At 33.1% G+C, this 20,134-nt stretch overlaps 2 protein-coding genes and 1 long non-coding RNA gene across 5 annotated transcripts; 1 reads left to right on the forward strand and 2 right to left on the reverse strand.

The window, feature by feature from the left end:
* The first annotated feature begins 5,921 nt into the window (after nucleotides 1–5,921).
* On the forward strand, nucleotides 5,922–8,809 carry LOC107936440 (uncharacterized). Of its 3 annotated transcripts, XR_001694405.2 has the most exons (5): nucleotides 5,922–6,216; nucleotides 6,406–6,536; nucleotides 6,884–6,975; nucleotides 7,104–7,194; nucleotides 8,322–8,480. XR_001694405.2 is itself a non-coding variant. In XM_041103564.1 (3 exons), the coding sequence occupies exons 1-3, from the start codon at nucleotides 6,021–6,023 to the stop codon at nucleotides 8,373–8,375; spliced, it is 381 nt and encodes a 126-aa protein (XP_040959498.1). In that variant the 5' UTR covers nucleotides 5,922–6,020; the 3' UTR covers nucleotides 8,376–8,480. The 3 variants fall into 3 exon arrangements, 1 of the variants encoding a protein (XP_040959498.1); XR_005919864.1 differs by lacking the exons at nucleotides 6,884–6,975; nucleotides 7,104–7,194 and adding an exon at nucleotides 8,563–8,809 and having other exon boundaries at nucleotides 8,322–8,451; XM_041103564.1 differs by lacking the exons at nucleotides 6,884–6,975; nucleotides 7,104–7,194.
* Nucleotides 8,810–9,788: 979 nt separating this feature from the next.
* LOC107936441 (uncharacterized) lies at nucleotides 9,789–11,872 on the reverse strand. Its single transcript, XR_001694407.2, has 3 exons — nucleotides 11,735–11,872; nucleotides 10,938–11,238; nucleotides 9,789–10,251 (listed from the first exon to the last, which is right to left on the reverse strand). It is a non-coding gene; the product is annotated as an uncharacterized lncRNA (long non-coding RNA).
* A 4,933-nt stretch (nucleotides 11,873–16,805) lies between these two features.
* Nucleotides 16,806–18,298, reverse strand: LOC107936438 (ankyrin repeat-containing protein BDA1). The gene is made up of 2 exons (XM_016869165.2): nucleotides 17,607–18,298; nucleotides 16,806–17,528 (listed from the first exon to the last, which is right to left on the reverse strand). Exons 1-2 carry the CDS (start codon nucleotides 18,201–18,203, stop codon nucleotides 17,463–17,465), a joined length of 663 nt encoding a protein of 220 aa, XP_016724654.1. The 5' UTR covers nucleotides 18,204–18,298; the 3' UTR covers nucleotides 16,806–17,462.
* Nucleotides 18,299–20,134: the final 1,836 nt, after the last annotated feature.

Genomic DNA, 20,134 nt, shown 5'->3' on the forward strand with positions numbered 1-20,134 from the left:
AAATCTTTTCATTCGGTGAACCTATTTCCAAGCGTTAGATATTTCTCGAATTTTTCTCTTGTAGTTTTCATCCTTATAAGAAAACTCACATTGAGCCAGCCCTTATGTTGCTGGTATGAACTGTCTCGATCTATATTGTCTTAATACGAGTAAAGGGGCATAACCGACAGCTCCCCAAATTCCGAGTAAAGGGACCCAATCGAAATCACCACATCGATACAGGATCTCGTCGGGTACCATCCAAGGAGCTTTCCATTCAATGTCATCCTCCTGAAGATTTTGGAGAATCGTCATCCACTTCTCTTCCGTGATGTCGTCTCGTCTTGGTGTAGCAACTTGTTCCTTCAATGGGGAATAGCCTTCTAAGAATGCTCGATAGGAGACATTTTCCACCTTCCAAAAGTGACTATGGAACCACACCAATAGTAGCTGTGCGCATCCGATGAACCTTCCCTCCCCTGCTCTTCGACATGCACTTAGAGATCTGAAGGTTTCTGCTAAGATTGTCGGGATAGGCGTGAGTCCTTTACTAAGCCGATCGAACAAATCAGAGACGGCCTCATCTATGTGCCCTAAAGCTCTAGGGAAAATTACCAATCCATAGATACCTAGAGCGAAGACATCCACTCTTTTCTTCACATCAGGGTGTGCTAATACTAAATCTCGCAAGCTTTTCCAAGGAACGCATTTACTGTCTCCTTTCTGTTGGATTCGGGCAGCGACCCACTGTTCGCTCATCCCTGTAATGCTCATCAATTTTTTTAATAATGTCAGGACACTAGCAGCTCTAGAATAGGCCTTGTCAATTTGAATCTTTGGACACCGAAGCAAGGTCGTATATTCTTCCATGGTGGGCACCAAATCCACTTTTCCAAAAGTGAAACAACTATAAGCAGGATTCCAAAACTGGGCTAGGGCTCGGAATAAATGCTTGTCCACTTTGACACCAAGTAAGTAAGGCAAGTCCCCGTAGTCACAGTAAAACATCTGCTTGGTCCCATCGTCCCATTGATCCCATATTTCCTTCATTTCTCGAAGATCATTTTGGATTACGCTGATACGGGTGAAGTCCCATAACTCTGATACGTACCCTTCTGCAAGACTATCGCCTTTCTCTCTCCACATCGTCTCAACCCACACTCGTACAGCTGCATTGTCTTCTACTTTATCAAGAAACCTCTTTTCCATGATAAGCTTTCTATCTATACTGAACGTGAATCGACACCTCTTTTGAAATGAAAATGCCATGCAATCACAAACAAAGCAAATCAGAGCTAGGATTTAAAGTAAACAATAATAAATAAAGCATCTATTCGGTAAGCATTAGGGTTTGGAATAGCTCTATCTCGGTGGGTTCTTACGGCTCGCTATATGTGGTTTGGTTCTAAAGTAAGGGTACCTGAACCAGCAGATTCCTCGATCCTCACCCATTATAGGCTCATATGGACCGAGTTCAGTTCAGGGGAATACATTTCCCTATGGCCATGCGGAGATGAAAATCTCACGAAGACATAGGTACGGATGTATCCCGGAAGCGATTCACTATCCCATGCGGAGGTGAAAACCTCACGAAGGCGTAGTTTCTCACTCCCACTTAAAAGGGTATGACCAGCGGTCATGCAATGCAATGTGCAGAGGTATAAAATAAAATACAGAACACGATGAAAAAAATATAACTCAAAACAAAAGAGATGCAATGAAAGGATCGTAAATTTAAATCGAATTTTCCACTTTCAACAAAAAGACAAGAAATAATCAACACGTGGCTTGACCCTCTTATTGTCCCCAGCGGAGTCGCCAAGCTGTTGACACCATTTTTTTGGATAAAAACGGGGTCGACTTGGGTTTTGAAAAGTAAAAATGAAACAGGAGTCGCCACCAATCCTTTTTGATAAGGTGTGATCGGGTCACCTTAGAAAAATGGCTATTTTTAATAAACGATTCGATTTATTAAAATAACACTTTTTGGTCTACGAAATTCAGAAAGACGAGTTCGGGAATCGGTTACGCACGAGGAAGGATTAGCACCCTCGATGCGCCCAAAATTGGTACCTAGTTGATTAATTGGTGTCTTAGTGTCGAAGATTGAAAACTTTGAAGAATTTTAAAAATACGATCCTTAAAGAAAACTCTAATAATATTGATTGAAAGTTAAGAAGATATTTAGCTATTTGGTCGAACGAGAAATCGAAACCCAGCACGTTAGGGCACGTTCTCTCGAATTTCCAAACGCAAAACATTGCCTCGTTTTGAAAGTTTAAAAAGGATATTTGGCTATTTGGTCGAACGAGAAATCAAAACCCAGCACGTTAGGGCACGTTTTCTCGAATTTTCCAAACGCGAAATATTGCCTTATTTAGGAAAAAAGGTTTTGATGCATGGTGTTAACATGTGTGACGAAACAATAATGAATGCAGCAAGTTAAGGATAAACAATACAAACAAACATTAACAATGAAATAAATAAATAAGAGTTGGATCAATCGCATCATAACAAATGAATAAGCAAATAGGATTAAAATGTCCTTTTAAAATAATAATAAACATGTAGCCAAATTAATAAATAAACATCGAGTAAAAGAAAAATAAAATAAAATAAAACATGTATGTTTTTATTATACATATTTTAAAATTACAAAATATAATAAATATATAAATTATAAGATATAGGTATGTATGTGTATTACAAAAATATATAGACGTATCCATAGTTTAAGATCATAAAATATAAAGAATATATGCATATAAATATAGATAAAAGGTACGTATATTTATATTCATGAAAATAAAATGTATATAGGTATATATGGAGATGTATACAAATTGTAAAAATATGAAAATAAGTACATGTTTATATAAAATATTTACATACAGATATATTTCACAAAATGTATGCATATATGTAAAAATTTAAGATGTATATATTATATGTGAATGTAAAGATATAAACGTGTATGTATTTATAAAAATAAAAATGTACACATGTATTTGAAATAAATAAAATATAAGACTCGAGACAAATACTAGTTAATCTAAAACAATCTAGAATAAGATAATATATAAAAGAAAATCATAAATGATAAAAGAAACAGTTCAAAATATATGAAACATATAGATGAGTTTAATGTAAAACAAATTTAAATAATAAATGTAAGGACTTAAAACAAATAATAATAAAATAGCCTATTTTTTTTAAAAAATTAAAAACAAACTAAATATATCGAGGACATGGTTGAAACAGAATAAAAAATCAGGTCCTAAACTGCAAATATATGAAATAGGTGGTAAAGGAGCTGAAATAAAAGGCACTGAGGGCATGGGGGACCGGTTGCGCAATATTCCCCATCCCGTATGCGCATTGATTTGCACGGGACCAGATTGGAACAGGCGAGAAATTACGTGGCCGAAATTAAAAGAAATAAAAGAGTGCGTCGCATCTGTCACAGAATTGGAGGGACTAACTGTGTAAAATACCCATTAGGGTAATAATGCACAACCCTCTTTCCTTTACAAGACGCCGTTTGATATTTTAAAAAAATAAAACCTTCAAATCACTATAATCTGCCATTCTTTAAGAAAATAAAGCAAACATGTGAAACCCTAGCCCCCTTTCTTTTTCTCTCCACCGCTTGAGAAACTAAGAGCCACTCTTCCTCAACTCCGATTTGGGCGGAGAGAAGAAGAGCTTCGACGGCGCCACGGTAAGAACTCTCCGTCTTTTCCCTTTTTTATTTTTGATTTATCAAATGCATATATAAAATAAAATAAAAACCAAATAACGAAAAAAAACGAAAGATTCGCACCTAAAAAACTTTCTCAGAATTCGATCTATATTCTTCTTATTTCTTTGTTTCAAAACGCTGTTTTTTTTATACCAAAAATCCCCCCAAGCAATGGTGAGATTTTCGGTTTTTATAACCGATTACCATTGTTTATTTTCTATTTATTTATTTCTACTTGGCTTCTTGCAGGTGGCCATGGCCGACAATGGTGGCAGAGGCGTGCGAGTGGACGTGGCAGACGGGGAGATGGCGCGGCACACATGCGGCGCTCATGGGCAGTTGGGGCTAGGGTTTGCTGTTGCTGAAAGTTTGTTATGAGCTATTAGGTTTGGGCTTAAGGTTTGGGTAGTTGGGATTGAATTTTGGGTTTGTTGTATTTTATTATTTAGGTCTATTTTGCTGGTATGGGCCCGGGCAGATTTTTGGCTTTACAACACCTTTTGAGAATCCATTCCCCAATGAGTTGTATGGTGTATCAATTACGCATGTATGAATATATTTTCCTTCCACCATGTGCTGCCACGAAACTTAGGGCTAATATTGTGGATTCCCGGAGAATTAGAAGATAAAAGAAAACCTATGGGAGATTCTTGTAAGAGTTACTGGTTTAAGATTGGTTTTGGATTTTGTAGGAAAGATATGCTGCATCAATTACACATGGGGATTTAATACAAGTTGGATCATTTTCTTATGCTAGTTTAGATCCAAATCCACACACCCAATTTTGATTTGCGCTTCCATCAAACTAATTCTTTTTACTGTGAAAAACATATTATTTCAGTAATAAATGTTGAATCAACATTATTTTAATAATAAATTATTTTATTCCTTTTACTATAGTATTTTTTTCCCATCATGTTGATTTAGGTATAGTTTGGATAGACATTGCGTTTACTTGTGTTTAGTATAAAAACAACAGTGACGATAAAATTAGATAAAAGTGAACTAATCGCACCGCACTGGCCATTCAAATCCAAGTACCATACTCTTCTTTTAGTTTTTTTAAACCCTAAATAAGAAAGACAACCTCATTTAGCGAAGTCATTAACCCCTTTCTTAAATTTCCATAATAAAACTCGTACCCTATTCAAAAACCCTATTTTAACAAAATTCAACTATCTTTGAATTATTCGTAACCCTATATTTATAATACAGACGTGGTAATCAGTTAGACCTTTAATTACTTAACATACTTTTTTTATTGACTAACATCTCTTGTTTTTATTGACTCCTTTAATTTTAATTTAATAATTTTATAATTTAATCTAAAGAGGTCAAATTCGAATTATTGTTTTGATATAATTTTTAATTTAACAAGAGCTGAATCATACTTTATAGGATTTGAACCTTGGACGATAGGTTTGAAGACCCACATGCTACCGAACTAAACTAATATCACTTTCTTATCATAATAAATAAAATTGTAAAAAAATCCTTTTATTTTATAACCCTAATACAATACATTGTATGTCGTATATATATAATATGAGAAAATGATAGATTGAGCAAAATTGCATCATAGGTTGTGTTCAAAATTCAAATTCTTTTTGGTTTAGAGGGTTTTATGTTTGGTTAGTGATAAGTTTTTTTTCTTTCGCATGTGATTTATCTTTTCGATATGTAGGGTGAAGGATTTAAATTGTGGAATGTTTGTTTTATATAAGCAGCTTAAGGTAAGAAAAGAAAAGCAAGATAAAATTTGAAAGATGATCCCATTGTTGACTGATTCATTTACTGCGAGCTTCTCCCTCATATTGTAGCGACACTGATGTACAAAATATTTCAAAGATGTACAAATTTTTCGAGTTTAAAAACTACATTGAGTGTATTTTCGTAGGAGTTCAGTTGATTTAAAAACTATATTAAATGTTTTAGGATTTAAGGTTTACTTCAGATTTGTTAAATGATGAAATTTTATACAATAAATTAATACTTTTATATTTAAAAATATTTAATCTAAAATATTCGATATATTTAAATATTAGATTTAAAAAATTAATAAATAAATAAAGTCACTTAACTAATAATTTTTAGTAGATAAAATAAAAAATTTTTAACAGAGCAAAACGACGTTATTTTATCGATAGATAAGCAATAATGGCGTTTTTTTGTAAAAACGCCACGAAATTATTGTTCCATTTTTCCTCTTTATTTTCTAATTTTGGGTATTATTTACTCAGATCCCCTTTCTTTTTATTATTGTTTTTTTTCTCTCTTATATTTTAGCTAGAAATCGACGATGCCAGAAGAAGCTAGAAATCGACGATGCAAGTTACTGCTGGTAACAAGTTATTGCTTAAAATTTATCGTAACAAATCTACTTCAAAGGAAGTTATTCATATTCCTTCGTATCGAAGAGAAGTTATTTACGGTGGAACTTGGTTCTCCAGCTCTCGTAAGTTTGTTCCCAGTTTTGTATTTGCCATCTATACCAGGTTTACCTCTCTTACTTCTCTTCGTCTTCATCTCCCTTTCATTTATTCTACCAAAAACGCCTCTTACTTGTCATTTTTTTCTCACATATCGTGCAAGACTCATTTTTCTTTCTTTATGCTCTAGTCTTAACAGTGCACTTCAACTGTTCAATATAATGCTTCTTTATACAATTTGTTTCTGGTTTTCAGGGGGTGTTGTCTGTAAGATGTTGAAGCAAGCGATATGGAAGGTGTTGAGCAAAAGGGTAGTTTCAGATTCTGGTGATAAACTTCTTTTGCCTTGTTTGTACTTGCCCACGACTTCTTTTCACGCTGGACAGGTAGGTACTCTTTTTTTTTCTTTTAACTCTTACTTCAGTTTTTTTTATGGATACCCAATTGTTAATTTATTAAATAATAAATCTTTAATAATAAACCTAAATTTATGGCATTTGAATTATTTGTAGAATTTGAATCATAAAAACATTGTCAAGTATCTTGGATCATTGAAGACAACAACAAGTTAGGTTTTGTAGTCTCTGTCTGGAATTCTTGCTCTGAAGTTTGTCTATTTTATACGAGTTGAGTTTTCATGGTTTGCTGTTGCATTGTTTCTTCTGTTCTTTGTTTTGTTATTGGAACTATTTCCAATTGTCTGGTTTACTTGAAATCCGATATTGGATTAAAGGGACCAAGTAGAGAGCACAAGTGAGAGCGAAGGCAGTGCAAGTGATGAAGTGCTTGTTGTTCCTTATGATAACTTAGCACCTATTTCTTGTGGTAATATTTTCTCATTATTCTTCTACTTTTGAATTTATTGTATTCCAAATATAGCATCAAGAAAAATATAATAGTACATTAGAGTTCAGCTTGTATAATTTGTTTGGATTCTTTCTGTCTTGAAGCAGATATTACTGAATCTAAGCAGCTTTTAGATAAGCTTGTTGTGGTGAAGTATAATAGAGCTTTGGGAAAGAATATGGGTTTCGCTGGTCCCAAGTAAGCAATTATCTAACTTCTGGAAGTTTGATACTTATTTTTTTTCCAAGAAAAGAGAAACATTTCTTGATGATTCCATAGTTATATATTAAAGACTTGCCTCTACATAAATGAATATAGTTTCTGTGACATACATATATTTATGTATGCTTTTTATATATGCCTCTACATTCATATATTTATATATGCTTTTTATATTGTATTGTGCCAAATAAAGAGAATAAAAGTTTTAATTATTGATAGATTCTGCTACTTTTTTTATGTACTTTTTATTAAATCACTCTTTAATCAAATGTAGAATTATAAAATTATTAAATTTTACTATAAATAATTATCCTTATATAATTAATCATTTTAGTAAATTTTCCAACTATCAAAACAGATCACTCCACCATCCCACGTCAAAATTTTGTTAAGGGTAGGAGTTGAGAGAGGTAGATACTTTGATGAATATTTTCTTTTACATGATAATTATATACTTCTTTAAGTTTGCTTTGGATGTTGGGACAATGTCAGTTGATGCCGAAATTTGATAGTGCTGCAAATTGAAGTGTTTAAGTGCTGCAAATTGAAGTATTTAGTTGCTGCAAATTGAGATGTTTTATCGCTGTAATTGAGGTGTATAAATGTTGTTAATTGATATGTTTAAGTGCTGCAAATTGAAGTGTTTAAATGCTGTAAATTGAAGTGTTTAAGTGCTGCAAAATGAAGTGTTTAGTTGCTGGAAATTGAGATGTTTTATTGCTGTAATTGAGGTGTATAAATGTTGTTAATTGATATGTTTAAGTGCTGCAAATTTAAGTGTTTAAATGCTGTAAATTGAAGTGTTTAAGTGCTGCAAATTGAAGTGTTTAAATGCTGTAAATTGAAGTCTTTAAGTGCTGCAAATTGAAGTATTTAGTTGCTGGAAATTGAGATGTTTTATCGCTGTAATTGAGGTGTATAAATGTTGTTAATTGATATGTTTAAGTGCTGCAAATTGAAGTGTTTAGTTGCTGCAAATTGAGATGTTTAACGCTGTAAATTGAAGTGTTAAAGTGCTACTTTCCATTGTCACCTCCCCCATTTCTTTATGCATCAATAACTATATTAATGAAATCAAGTACTACAATTATATATTATTGCAGATGGGGGTTGGAGAATATGATCAAAGGGAAAACATCAGATATGGTGATTCCTAGCCAAGCAGTGGCTTCTTGGACACCCAACATTTTGCACAACCAAACATGACCACAACTTTTAAACCTACATGTTGAGGTTGCTACACACAAGTCCCTTCCTTTTTTTAGTTTATGTGCTATGTGATGATTGTGTTTTAAAATTTAACTTGTTTTAGTTCCTTACATTCTTATACGATTCACACTCAAGGAGCTAGAAACATCTCAGCAACTCATTGGGATCGAGCAGTCAAAATTCAGAATCAAGTGACACACAAGAGCTAGATTTGGAGCTTAAACTGTCACTGTAATCAATAATTTTTTTTTTTGCTTCTTTAAATGCATGCTCATGGAACTACATTTTATGCTTTCCTAGAATTGTAAGTTCAAATAAGGTGTTGATCTGCAATTTATACATACAACTTGAGCAAGTTGATATGAACTAGTTTCAATTTTTTTTTAAAAAATGAAAGGAATGTTATGTAATCAAAGGCAATTTGACTTGTTGCATGAGATATAGTGAAAAATATTTATCTTCTTATTCATGAATTTCCATTTTAATACGTCTTCAAATTAAATTATACATTTCTTAATTGGTAGAATCTCACTTTTGCTGTTGTTGCAATCTTTAACCAAAGAATGGAGTGATGTATGTACTGATAACAGTTCTAAAGGATTTGTTTAATCAAGTAAAGAGATTGGCGTTTTTATAATAATTTAGGATAGGAATGGAGCAAATCCAAAGAATGGAGTGGCATTTTTATAATAAATTTTTTTATTTTTCGTGACCTTTACTAGCGTTTTTGGAGAAAGTGCCGCTAAAGGTCTTGTTTTTTAGCGGCATTTTTGGGAAAAGCGCCGCTAAAGGTCCTAGTCTTTAGCGGCGTTTGTGGTAAAAGCGCTACTAAAGGTCTTGGTCTTTAGCGGCGTTTGTGGGAAAAGCGCCACTAAAGATCCTGGTCTTTAGCGGTGTTTGGGGGAAAAGCGCCGTTAAAGGTCCTAGTCTTTAGCGGTGTTTGTGGGAAAAGCGCCGCTAAAGGTCTTGGTCTTTAGCGGCGTTTGGGGGAAAAGCACCGCTAAAGGTCCTGGTCTTGAGCGGCGTTTGTGGGAGAAGTGCCGCTAAAAGCCTGTTTTGGTGTAGTGAATATAAAAATAATATATAATCTCATTTATTATTTTTAAATCGCAATACATATTTAATGTGCTAAAATATCATTAGTGAATCAAATAATTTAATTATTCTACAAAAAAAAATAGAAGTAATAAATAACTTGAAAATTATATTTTGCATAAATATAATATTCAAATATTAACAAACATACCCTAAATCAAATTTCATGTATAATTTTAAAATTTACCCCAAAGATTTAGTGTACTTCTTGACCTGAACTTGACAATTAGATATATTTTAATCTTTGAACTTGACAATTAGATATATTTTAATCTTTGAACTTGAAATATATAAAATTTTATTGACAACACTTTAAGATTGTCTCACATCATTAAATTTGGACGGAATATAAATTCGTAGTCAAAATAGACCTACTTGTAAAGTTAGATACTAAAGTAGACCCCAACAACATATATAAGTATCAAAATGAAACTAGCTTACAAAGCAAAACTTCGTATGAAAGAAGATAAACAAATTGTGCTACTTGAAGGGAACAACACTGGCACTGGAAAAACATTCCGTGTTTGAGGACATAAAATCTCTTAAGCACTGCGTCCAGGTTATGAGCTACTCACAGCAACACAGATCGCTGGGAAATAGTGTGCCAAATTACCTTTTGTATCTCTTCTTGGAACCACATGGACAGGGAGCATTACGGCTCATTTCTCCACTCTTTACCATATTAAACTTGGTAAGATCCAATGGTGTTAAACCCGTTAGCTTTTGCACCTGCAAAAGATAAAAAAAAAACTAATGACATTTCCAATGGAGAAAGAGAGAGATGCATAAACTAATACTTGTCATTGATGTTTTAAACTGTGGGAGAAACATTCATCCGAACTCAAATGCGAATTTCAGCAACTGAAGATGAATGAAGGCAGACATCTCAGTCTTTTAAGCAATCTGGCATTGAACCAAAAAGCATAACGCAGATCAGCAGACCAAACATCTGTAACTCTATGTTAGTTCGACTCTTTCTTTCCTTTATGCATCCATGTTTGATGCAAGTCTGGGACCAGAATGAATATAGGGAGATAATCCTTTAAAAATCCTCCAAATACATTAAAAAACTTGGACAAAAAATGAACACAACACACCCGTGTCAAACATATATATCAGACACTCAAACTATAGTCTGAACAACAAGATATACAATCATCATTTTGACTCAGATAATATGCATAACTAACTCCCCTACCTTCTTAGACAAATATCTTACTTATCTTTCAAATAGCTCATCCTACATTCAACATCATATTCACCGAGCAGCAGCCAAAAGACAAAAATACATTAACTTAGAGAATTTAAGATCAGACAAATTGAGCAATAGGCATAAAGACACTAGCTCATACGTTTTAATCATTCAACATATTATCAGCAAAAACATAACTGAAAAAAACCAGTGGTGAACCTACCACAGCAAAGTTCTTTGGCATCGGTTTGCCTTCCTCTTTCAGCTTAACCATCTTCTTATGAACTTCTTTAGCCCATGTGAACTTCGCAAGCGCATTCTCAACATATAATAAGGTACAATCACACTGTTTTGCAGCTTCTTTCTTTTGACTCAGTTGGAGATTCTAAAAAAAAAAGTCAAAATCTAAATCCACAATCAGCGAATTCACCTACAGGGCTCCAACCATGTTTTATAGTTTGGACGAGAAAAGGCAGCACCTTCTTACATGCAATGTCAGTGGTCAACAGGACTGGAATGCTCGCCTGTTTATCATGGTGGAAATCAAATTCTTATATAAAACATAGTTAACATTTCTCAGCATAAAGCCTTCATCTTTTGTGCAAACAAATTTTAAATTAACAGAACTCAACTAGTCGAAATCACAAGCCATTCAAAAAACAATAGAATCAGACAAACATGTAATAGAATAAAAATTTTCATCTGTTCAATCTGTTCAATCGAACAAACATTGAAAACATTGAAAGAATTTTCATCTGTTCAATCGAACATGCAATACAAAGAAAAGCTGAATGGAAAACGCTAGAAACGAATCAAAATTAGGAGAACAAAAACAAATATTCCAGATTTGAGCAAAAGCAAAACTAAATCGATTTTACAGAAAAGAGAAGAAAAGAAAAACAGGGAAAGAGTGTGAGAATTTTTCGTTGTTGATAAAATGGAGAAAAGAAAAAAAACGAGAGAAGAAAAGAAATGTACGAGAATAAAAGAAGCAGAAATCGATGGAAGGGAAAAAATTACCTTGCAAAACGTCGGAGAGGATGAGCGCAGAAAACGAAAAAGATGGTAACAAATTGGGAGGGAATCCCTATTCCGCGCTTAAACATCAGAATGGCTATTACAGCCAACGTGGGTAATAGATGCGGAACGGAATCAGGGTGTAATAGCATTACACCCAACCAAACATCCGTTTGGTGGTGGGCCTAGGGAATTGGGGGGAATGCATACCGATTCCCCCCAACCAAACATACCTTGAGTTTGTTCTCTTAAGAGGAAATGGTAATGAGGTGTAAAAGCCAAGAGGAAATGATTATCTTTACCGCTAGAAATGAACAAGGTATGTTATTCATATTTTTCTCCGGATGCAGGTTTTAATTGGGCAATAGTTTTACTTTTGTTATAGCTAGAGGTTTTACTTGTCAAGCATCTTACTGCATTTGGTTAGTTTTATGTTTTATTGTTTCATCTTTCTGGCATTTTATATTTAGTTCTCCTATTTTTTTAGACAATTTCTGCAACATTGGTTTCCTATGACGTGATAGTATTTTTTTGTTGTAGTAGTGATAACATTTGTGGTTGGCAAGATTCCTTTAACACGGTTTATCTGGAAAGGTCTATCTTTGGGTTGCTGATAGTGTCACCGAGTGAAATAAATGCTAGTTGTGGCTCTTATGATTACAAACTATTAGCTTATTGGTAAATTGAATGTTCAGATGTCATGACTGATGTAAATTCACATACTTTTAAACATTGTGCATCTTCTAATTTTATGAATTTTAACAACAAAAAGTTTTCTATACATAATGATTATTTGATTACTGTATGTTTGATCTTGGATTTCTGTTGCTAAACATGAATTGGAATAAAATGAATGCTAGTTGTTCATTTGAATAACAAGAATGAAATAAATGCTAGTCAAGGCCTCTAAAAGACTAATTTAGTAATTTGGCTGAATTGAACCCTTATATCATTAGGGAATATAACAGAAGAACTACAAATAGTTTGAATAGAACATAATGAACTGATTAATAATACATTTAAGAGGTATGTTAGTAGCTGCTAGTCTCTAGTTCCTTGAGAGTTTGGTTGTTCAGAGTGTCGTCTAGGATTGTATTCTGTGCTGTCCATGCAAGTGTAATAAGATTGACTAAGGTCTTTTCCCTTTGAAATTGTTGATCACTCAATTAAGCTCAGTTGACCGGCTATCATGTCCTTGCTCAATTAAGCTCTGCCATAACTACACGAAAGAACAACAATTCCATACACTCATTACAAAGAATACAAGTAGTGGAGTTCACGGACTAGACAATTAAAGAGAACTTTACACATGTAACCAAATTCACCAATATGAGCATTGATATCTCATTTTTATGAGATCTTATTAGATTATTGATTATGAATATGTTTACTCGATCATTTCAAGATCATGGTTTCATTACATGGAGTTGTTTGATGGTGAAGGCAATAATACATTTTTAAGATTACTGCAGCCAAAAGAGTTGTTGCAGAGGAGACCAAAGTCCAGAAACTCTTTTTCTTTTGTGCTTCCACAACTGATTTCTCCATTACCTCAACTTTCTGCTTCAAATCTTGAGCTACTTGTCTCTTTCTGTCATTGATTGTTACTTTTATGTGGTGTAATATTAGCTATGCACTTGGACAATGTTGTTGTTATTATGTGGTGTACTACTAATTATGCATTTGGATAATATTATTAATTTCTAGTATTAATTGTGGTTTGGAAGCTAATTTATAATGATTCAATCCTTGTTTTTTATTTTTTAACACAATTACAAATAATTTATTTGACTTTGGTTGTTTTCAATTTATGACGGTTAATATTGTAGCTTAATAATTGAGTATTTTGATTTATTTATTTATAAATAAATCATTTCAATATATGTAAAAATAATTTAAAATATAAAAATTTATTAATATGTATATAAATTTATTAATATATGTAAAAACAACTTTTTCGGAAAATATTTTCAGGAAATCTACCAAACAACAAAAAATATTTTACACAGATTCATCCAAACACTAGAAAATATTTTCAGTAAATCATTTTCCAGAAAAGTAAATCATTTTCAGGAAATCATTTTTCGAAAAATATTTTACTGGCAAACAAACGAACCCTTATTGCTCATGGTCATCAACCTATAAACCCAAGAGCATTATTAGCTTCTAAATCCAAAACACTAATATCAGCATCCAACCCAACAATGATAGTCTTATTGACTCATTTAAACAAGTTTCCTTTGTCAATCTATATTCTGTATTTGGTAATCTCCAATATGATTTCAGAACATACGATAGCTGGAAGAAGAATAGTAGCAAAGATGCAAAGGGAAATGACTTGTAGGAGGAGGAAGAACCATCTTTTGGGTGCAAACCTGTATACCATATAATAGGATGTCCTGTATAATGTCACGAGAGCTAGTACCGTTGCCAAGCAGTAATTACTAATGCTAATATGATGAACAGAAAAGGATCCAGCCGTAAGATAGTATGGATACTGAAATGCGAGTGTCCGTATGGAAACAGCAACTAAAAGCATGTAACAGGTCCCAAAACAAGTCCCAAACAAGGAAAGTGTTATGAGATTAATAAACAAGCAGATTGAACGGCTGGGTAGGAGATAGGCTGTTAAAACAGTTGTTGCCCAAAAGGTTAAAGTGTTGTATAACCAAAACATTGTGCACACGTTTAGTATAGGTTCTATTTTTTTTTTCTTCAGCGGGTGGAGGACTTGGTACGGGTCCAGTGCTGGTTGAACCTAAAGATGCGTCATACTTGAGTTGGAAATTCTGGGAATTTGAAATGGTACCAGGCTGCTTTGGAGGGTTCAAAGTGGCAGTGTATGTGGCTGTTATAATTAGCACTGTGACTACTAAAAATGTGTTACGCATCTCATGTGGGATTCCCTTTGTTGACACCATTTTTTTTATAAAACAAGGCCGACTTGGGTTTTAAAAATGAAAACAAACACGAGAGTCGCCACCAATCCTTTTTGATAAGGTGTGATCGGGCCACCTTAAAAGTGGTTATTTTTAATAAACAATTTAATTTTGTTAAAATAACGATTTCGGTCCACGAAATTCAAAAAATAGGTTCAGGAGTCGTTTACGTACGAGGAATGATTAGCACTCTCGTAACGCCCAAAATTGGTACCTAGTTGATTAATTAACGTCTTAATGTTGAAGGTCGAAAGATTTTAAAATACGATCCTTATATTAAAAACTTGGATAAATCAAATTAGCCGTTAGGACCCTCTCATTTCAGAGAGAGAAAATGTTATACCCAATGAGTTAGGGCATGATATTTCACCTCTTCAAAAATGTGCTTGTTTAAACAACTCGTACAGTAAAATTTAAAAGGATATTCAATTGTTTAAGTCAGGTGAAAAAATTGTAGCCCAATACGTTAGGGTACAATTTCTCAAAATTCTAAACATTGAATATTGCCTTTATTTATTTTTTAGAAAAATTCTCGTCTCGAGAAAACAACGTGTCATATCCAATGCGTTAGGATTCAACGTATTGAATTCCCGATAATGAGCTTTTATTTATGTTTTTGATTAAAGAGCATTCTCGATTATTTAGATTCAACGAAGAAAATTAGAACCCAATACGTTAGGGCTCAATCCTCTCGAAAATCCCAGATACTGAGTATTGCTATTATTTTAGAAATTTTCCTTTTTTCCAAATCTGAGTAAAAATTGATGTAATGGAATAACAATTATGATAATATAAGTAAAAATAATAAGAGCAAAAACAAAAAGATAAATAAATAAGAAGACAAATATTAATATATAAAAAAATCATTCATGTATACACAATAAACAAGTAATAAGCAAATAAAAGTGAAACATTCTTTTAAAATAATAATGAAAGCGTAAATAGATAAATAAATAAAGAAAATGAATAAAATTATAAGAATGTAAAAAGATATATGTATGTACATATATATAAATTATAAGATATAATAAGAAATATATATAAGCATGTATATATATATTTATAAAAATTAAAAAATATGTATATAGATATATATGCATAAAAATTATAAATTATAAAATATAAAAAATATATATAAGAATGTATATATATGTATAAATTATAAATAAGTTATAAAAATATGTACGGGTATAGGTATATATATATTATAAAAATGTATGTATGTGTATATATAACAATATATGCATGTGTATATAGATAACAAAATTTGAAGTTTAAAAAGTATAGATAATAATATTAATGATGTAATATAATAATAATAATATATTAAAATGATCAATTTAATAATAAATAACTAAAATACCAAGCAGAGGACTAAATCGAAACTAAACAAAACTTTAGGGCCGAAATCAAAAATAAAGAGTAGAGAAAAGGACTAAATCATAACGCGTCTGAAAGGAAAAGGACCAAAAAAGAAATAAACCAAGTCACCCAAAACGCAGCGCTGCAATGGACTAAAATGAAATCAGTGAGAAATTATGCAGTCCAATTTGAAGAATAAAAAAATCAAATTAAAACAAAGTGCAAAGGTGGAGGGCTTAATGCGCAAATATCCCTCCAAAGTAAAACACGCGGATCCTTCTCAGGGTCGGGTCACTGCGCGAGTTAGGGCTAAAACGGCATCATTTTGGCTCCTGACCCTAAACAGCAAAACGCCGCCGTTTAATAACCTTTATTTAAAACATATTTTTTCTTAGAAAAAAATCATTTTTTAGGGTTTTAGAAAAAATTTGCAAAGGAAGAAACTCTCCTCTCAACTGTCCTGTCGTCAGCCGAATGGGCCACCATCGGCCCGCTGTGGGCGGTGGTCAGAAGGCCAAAAGTTGGGTTTTTTAAACCCCGCTTCAAGGGCCGTCTGAAGATCGAGTTTTCATGACCCTAAGGCCATGGGAAGAAACCCCAAACGTCGCCTTCCCCATCCACTTTCAGTGACTCGAAGGACTCCGGTGACAACACTTACACGGCGATTCAGGTATGTTTTCCTTTCTCTTTTTATTCTATTTATTTCGTATGTAAAAAAAATGAAGAAATGGACCGAGAGAAAAAGCCAATCGGAAAATGTAAAAGGAATCACCTTTAAAACTGTTTTCTTTTTTTATTTCTTGAATGTTCGTGGAAAAAAAAAAGAAAAAAGACCCCCTTACAGATGTAAAGATCGGTTTTTAAACCGATTCTCCCCCCAAAAAAATACAAAAAGTTTTTTTTTATTTCTTTCTATTCTTCCTGTCACTGCTTCGGTTGCTTTGCAAGTACTTGATGGTGGCAAGTGGCGGTGGGTAGGTGACAGAGGGCAAGTGAGCGGCGATGTGACAATGGCGGCTAATCAGGGCAAGTGGGCGACAGAGGCTGCGGCGCTAGGCTAGGGTTTCAGAAAATTGAAACCCTAGTTTGACTGGGTTTGTTGGGCTGGTTTTTGGTCTGTATTTGGGTTGTTTGTTTGGGCCAAGGTTTGGGTTGATATGGTTATAATGGGCCCTTTGTAATTTTTTGGGTTTGCCTGGGCAAAATTCGGCTGTACACCCTTCTTTCCACGACTTGCTATTGTTGCAAATTTTTGAAGACTGACACCTTTCCTTTTAAAGATTTGATGTGGAATGAAGAGATGGAGGCTTTGGGAAGCGAGGAAGAGGAACCACTCAAACCTCCTGCTTTGCTTATCATGTCTTTAATGGACTCCTTATCGTCCACTCTCCCTTCATCCAATGGGTATTGTGATGGGATATCAAGTGCAGTCAATCCCTTAGCATTTTTGCATTGATATGGTCAGCACACAAGCGTTTCAGCAGTAATTTTACCACCTGTTAATTAGAATATTCATACAAGTAACCTTTGAGTATATATATACATAAATAATTTCACTTGCAAAATTATCATACCTTAGGTCTGTTTCTGATAGCAGCAACATGTAAAACAATGTTGCCATCAATGTCTGCCCAACTCAGAAGTTCTTTCTCCCAACGGTTGGCAGCTTTATGGCGGCTCCTTATAAGCCACCCCACCAAGACTTGGAAAGCTTGAAACCTGTCATTTTTTACGGCAAGATGGAAAATCGTCTCATCTCGAACAGTCACATCTTCAATAGCCTCGGGGCAAACCTCAAGGAACTTGATCAAAAAATCAACATTTCCATTTTGAACCACATGATGCAACGGAGTGAAGCCCTCCCGCCCTTTGACACGAACAAGGCCTTCATCAAACCTGAGGAGTCGAAGCACTGCTTGAATTTTTTGATTTTGCAGAGCCAAGTGCATGGGGCTAAACCCAGCTTGGTTTAGCTTTCTTGCAAACGATGGCTTTAAGTTGATCATCTCCATCAGAAAATCAATATGCCCTGCAGAGGCTGCTACATGCAAAGGAGTATGGAAAAAAGGTCCATCATCGATACGCTGTAAAACATATGGATCATTCAGAATTAACTCATACAAGATGTTTATGTCTCCTGTTTGTGCAGCACCTATCATCCTCTCATCCATAGCAAGGTGCGGAAATTTGCAGAATATAGAAATGGAGTGAAGAAAAAACGCTTTAGCGGAGGATATGATTATGTTAAGGATATAATGAAGTGTTTGATTATTTTTTCCAGGCGAAGTGTTAGACATTTTATAGCACTTAATTATTTTGGATTTATATGTGATGTCAGCCTCTACACGTATACACGCGAATGTCACCTATTTGAAAGAAATAGTAATTATATTTAGTAATTAAATTCATATTTAATATACATTTTTAATCTAATTTTAGTTAAAACGTTTAAAAACATTTATTTAATCTAATTTCTTTAATATATTAAATAAATTGGATTAGAGAATATATTGAATATGGATGAATACTGTATCATACTAATTTTATGTCTCTAAAAATTAATAATGTGTCATTATTTTATTGGTGTTTAAAAAATTAAATTTTTTAGAATCATCCTAATATAAGTTATTCCCTTAATAATAATATTTGGTACTTCCACAAGCAGGTTCAATGGTTAACAAATATCTTATAAAAATACTGTAAAATATTAAAAATATATATTATTTAGTGACTTAATTTTTTAAGAGCATTTGATAATTCATAAAGAAAACAAATAATACGCTCTAAAACATATTCATCATTCTGAATCAACTCATATAAGACGTTAATATGTCCTTGTTGTGCAGCATTTCTCATCGTCTCATCCATGGCAAGGTGTGTGTGTGTGTGTGTTGGGGGGAGGAGATGAAATATACAATATAGAAAAGGAAATAGAATCTTAATTTTTGAAAGGACTGATGAAATCTTAGACCACACAAAACGGAAGATAAAGGATTGATGAAAGAACGCTTTACCATAATTTTTCTTCCTGTTGTAATGTTTGACGTTTTGTTTGATACCAAATCTCACTTGTTAAAAAATATACAATAGTTATATTTATTTTAAAATTTTTTAGATATTAAATAAATGATAACACGTCATAATAAAACTCTAGTTATTTAATTTTAATATAAATATAATATCAATGCATTTAATTAACAAGCCACAATCTTTTTTCTTGAAATTCAACTTTTTGGAAGTTATTTTTTAACCATCAGCGTCAAACTGGCACTAAAGTCTTCCACGCACACTTGTAAATAAATAAAAGGACTCCAATAATTAAGGGACTTGAGAATATAATCTAATATGAATCTCCGTCACACACCTAGTATTTGCTGTCGATAGTGATGGATGAATACGGATTTTGTACCATATACTACTTGGATTTATAACCCCAAGCAATGCAAGCGGTAGTAGTACTATTGTAGGGATTTTCAACATTATCATAAATTTTAGGGAGGAATGAAGTGAATTCATAGACCAAATTAGATGTCCATTGAGTTTTGTTCAAATCTTGGGATTTCATCGTCATATTGGGTCGATTTTGATAGCTAAGATAGAAAGCTTCAGATCATTGATCTTCAAAAGGTTCGGTGGCCATGGTTATATATGTTGATTTTGAGTTTATTGTTGCCGCACTAAAAAAAAAGGTATTACCAATACTAAGAGTTGTTACTAAATAAATATCGTATTATTGTTGCTAAAATTTTATTGTAATGATAAAAGTATGGTTGTTATGTATATTTTTGTTGTCTAAAGTATACGCAACAATTTTACAAATTAAGAAAAGCTGTTTTTAAAATTTGTGGCCAACATCTAAATATACGCAACGATATTACAAATTAAAAAAAGTTATTTTTAAAATTCGTGGTCAACATCTACCCTTTAATAGGCTTATAGAATGCAGAAAATTAATTACTGGACTCGCTCCAATAGATACTTTGAGAAAAAAAATTCATTTTTAATTATATATATTTCAATCACTTTTTATGTTTTCAAATAAAATGTGTTTTTAGCAACAATTTGATTTATTGGTGTAAAATTGTTTTTGTAACGACCCAAA

The sequence above is a fragment of the Gossypium hirsutum genome, chromosome D10, assembly GCF_007990345.1.
Source record: "Gossypium hirsutum isolate 1008001.06 chromosome D10, Gossypium_hirsutum_v2.1, whole genome shotgun sequence".
In the NCBI taxonomy this organism is placed as follows: Eukaryota; Viridiplantae; Streptophyta; class Magnoliopsida; order Malvales; family Malvaceae; genus Gossypium; species Gossypium hirsutum.

Coding starts and splice junctions, on each gene's coding strand:
- LOC107936440 (XM_041103564.1), top strand. CDS start 6,021: ATGCCAGAAGAAGCTAGAAATCGACGATGCAAGTTACTGCTGGTAACA. Junction 6,217..6,405: donor GTATTTGCCATCTATACCAG/GTTTACCTCTCT, acceptor TCTGGTTTTCAG/GGGGTGTTGTCTGTAAGATG. Junction 6,537..8,321: donor CTTCTTTTCACGCTGGACAG/GTAGGTACTCTT, acceptor ATATTATTGCAG/ATGGGGGTTGGAGAATATGA.
- LOC107936438 (XM_016869165.2), bottom strand. CDS start 18,203: ATGGATGAGAGGATGATAGGTGCTGCACAAACAGGAGACATAAACATC. Junction 17,529..17,606: donor CTATCAGAAACAGACCTAAG/GTATGATAATTT, acceptor TCTAATTAACAG/GTGGTAAAATTACTGCTGAA.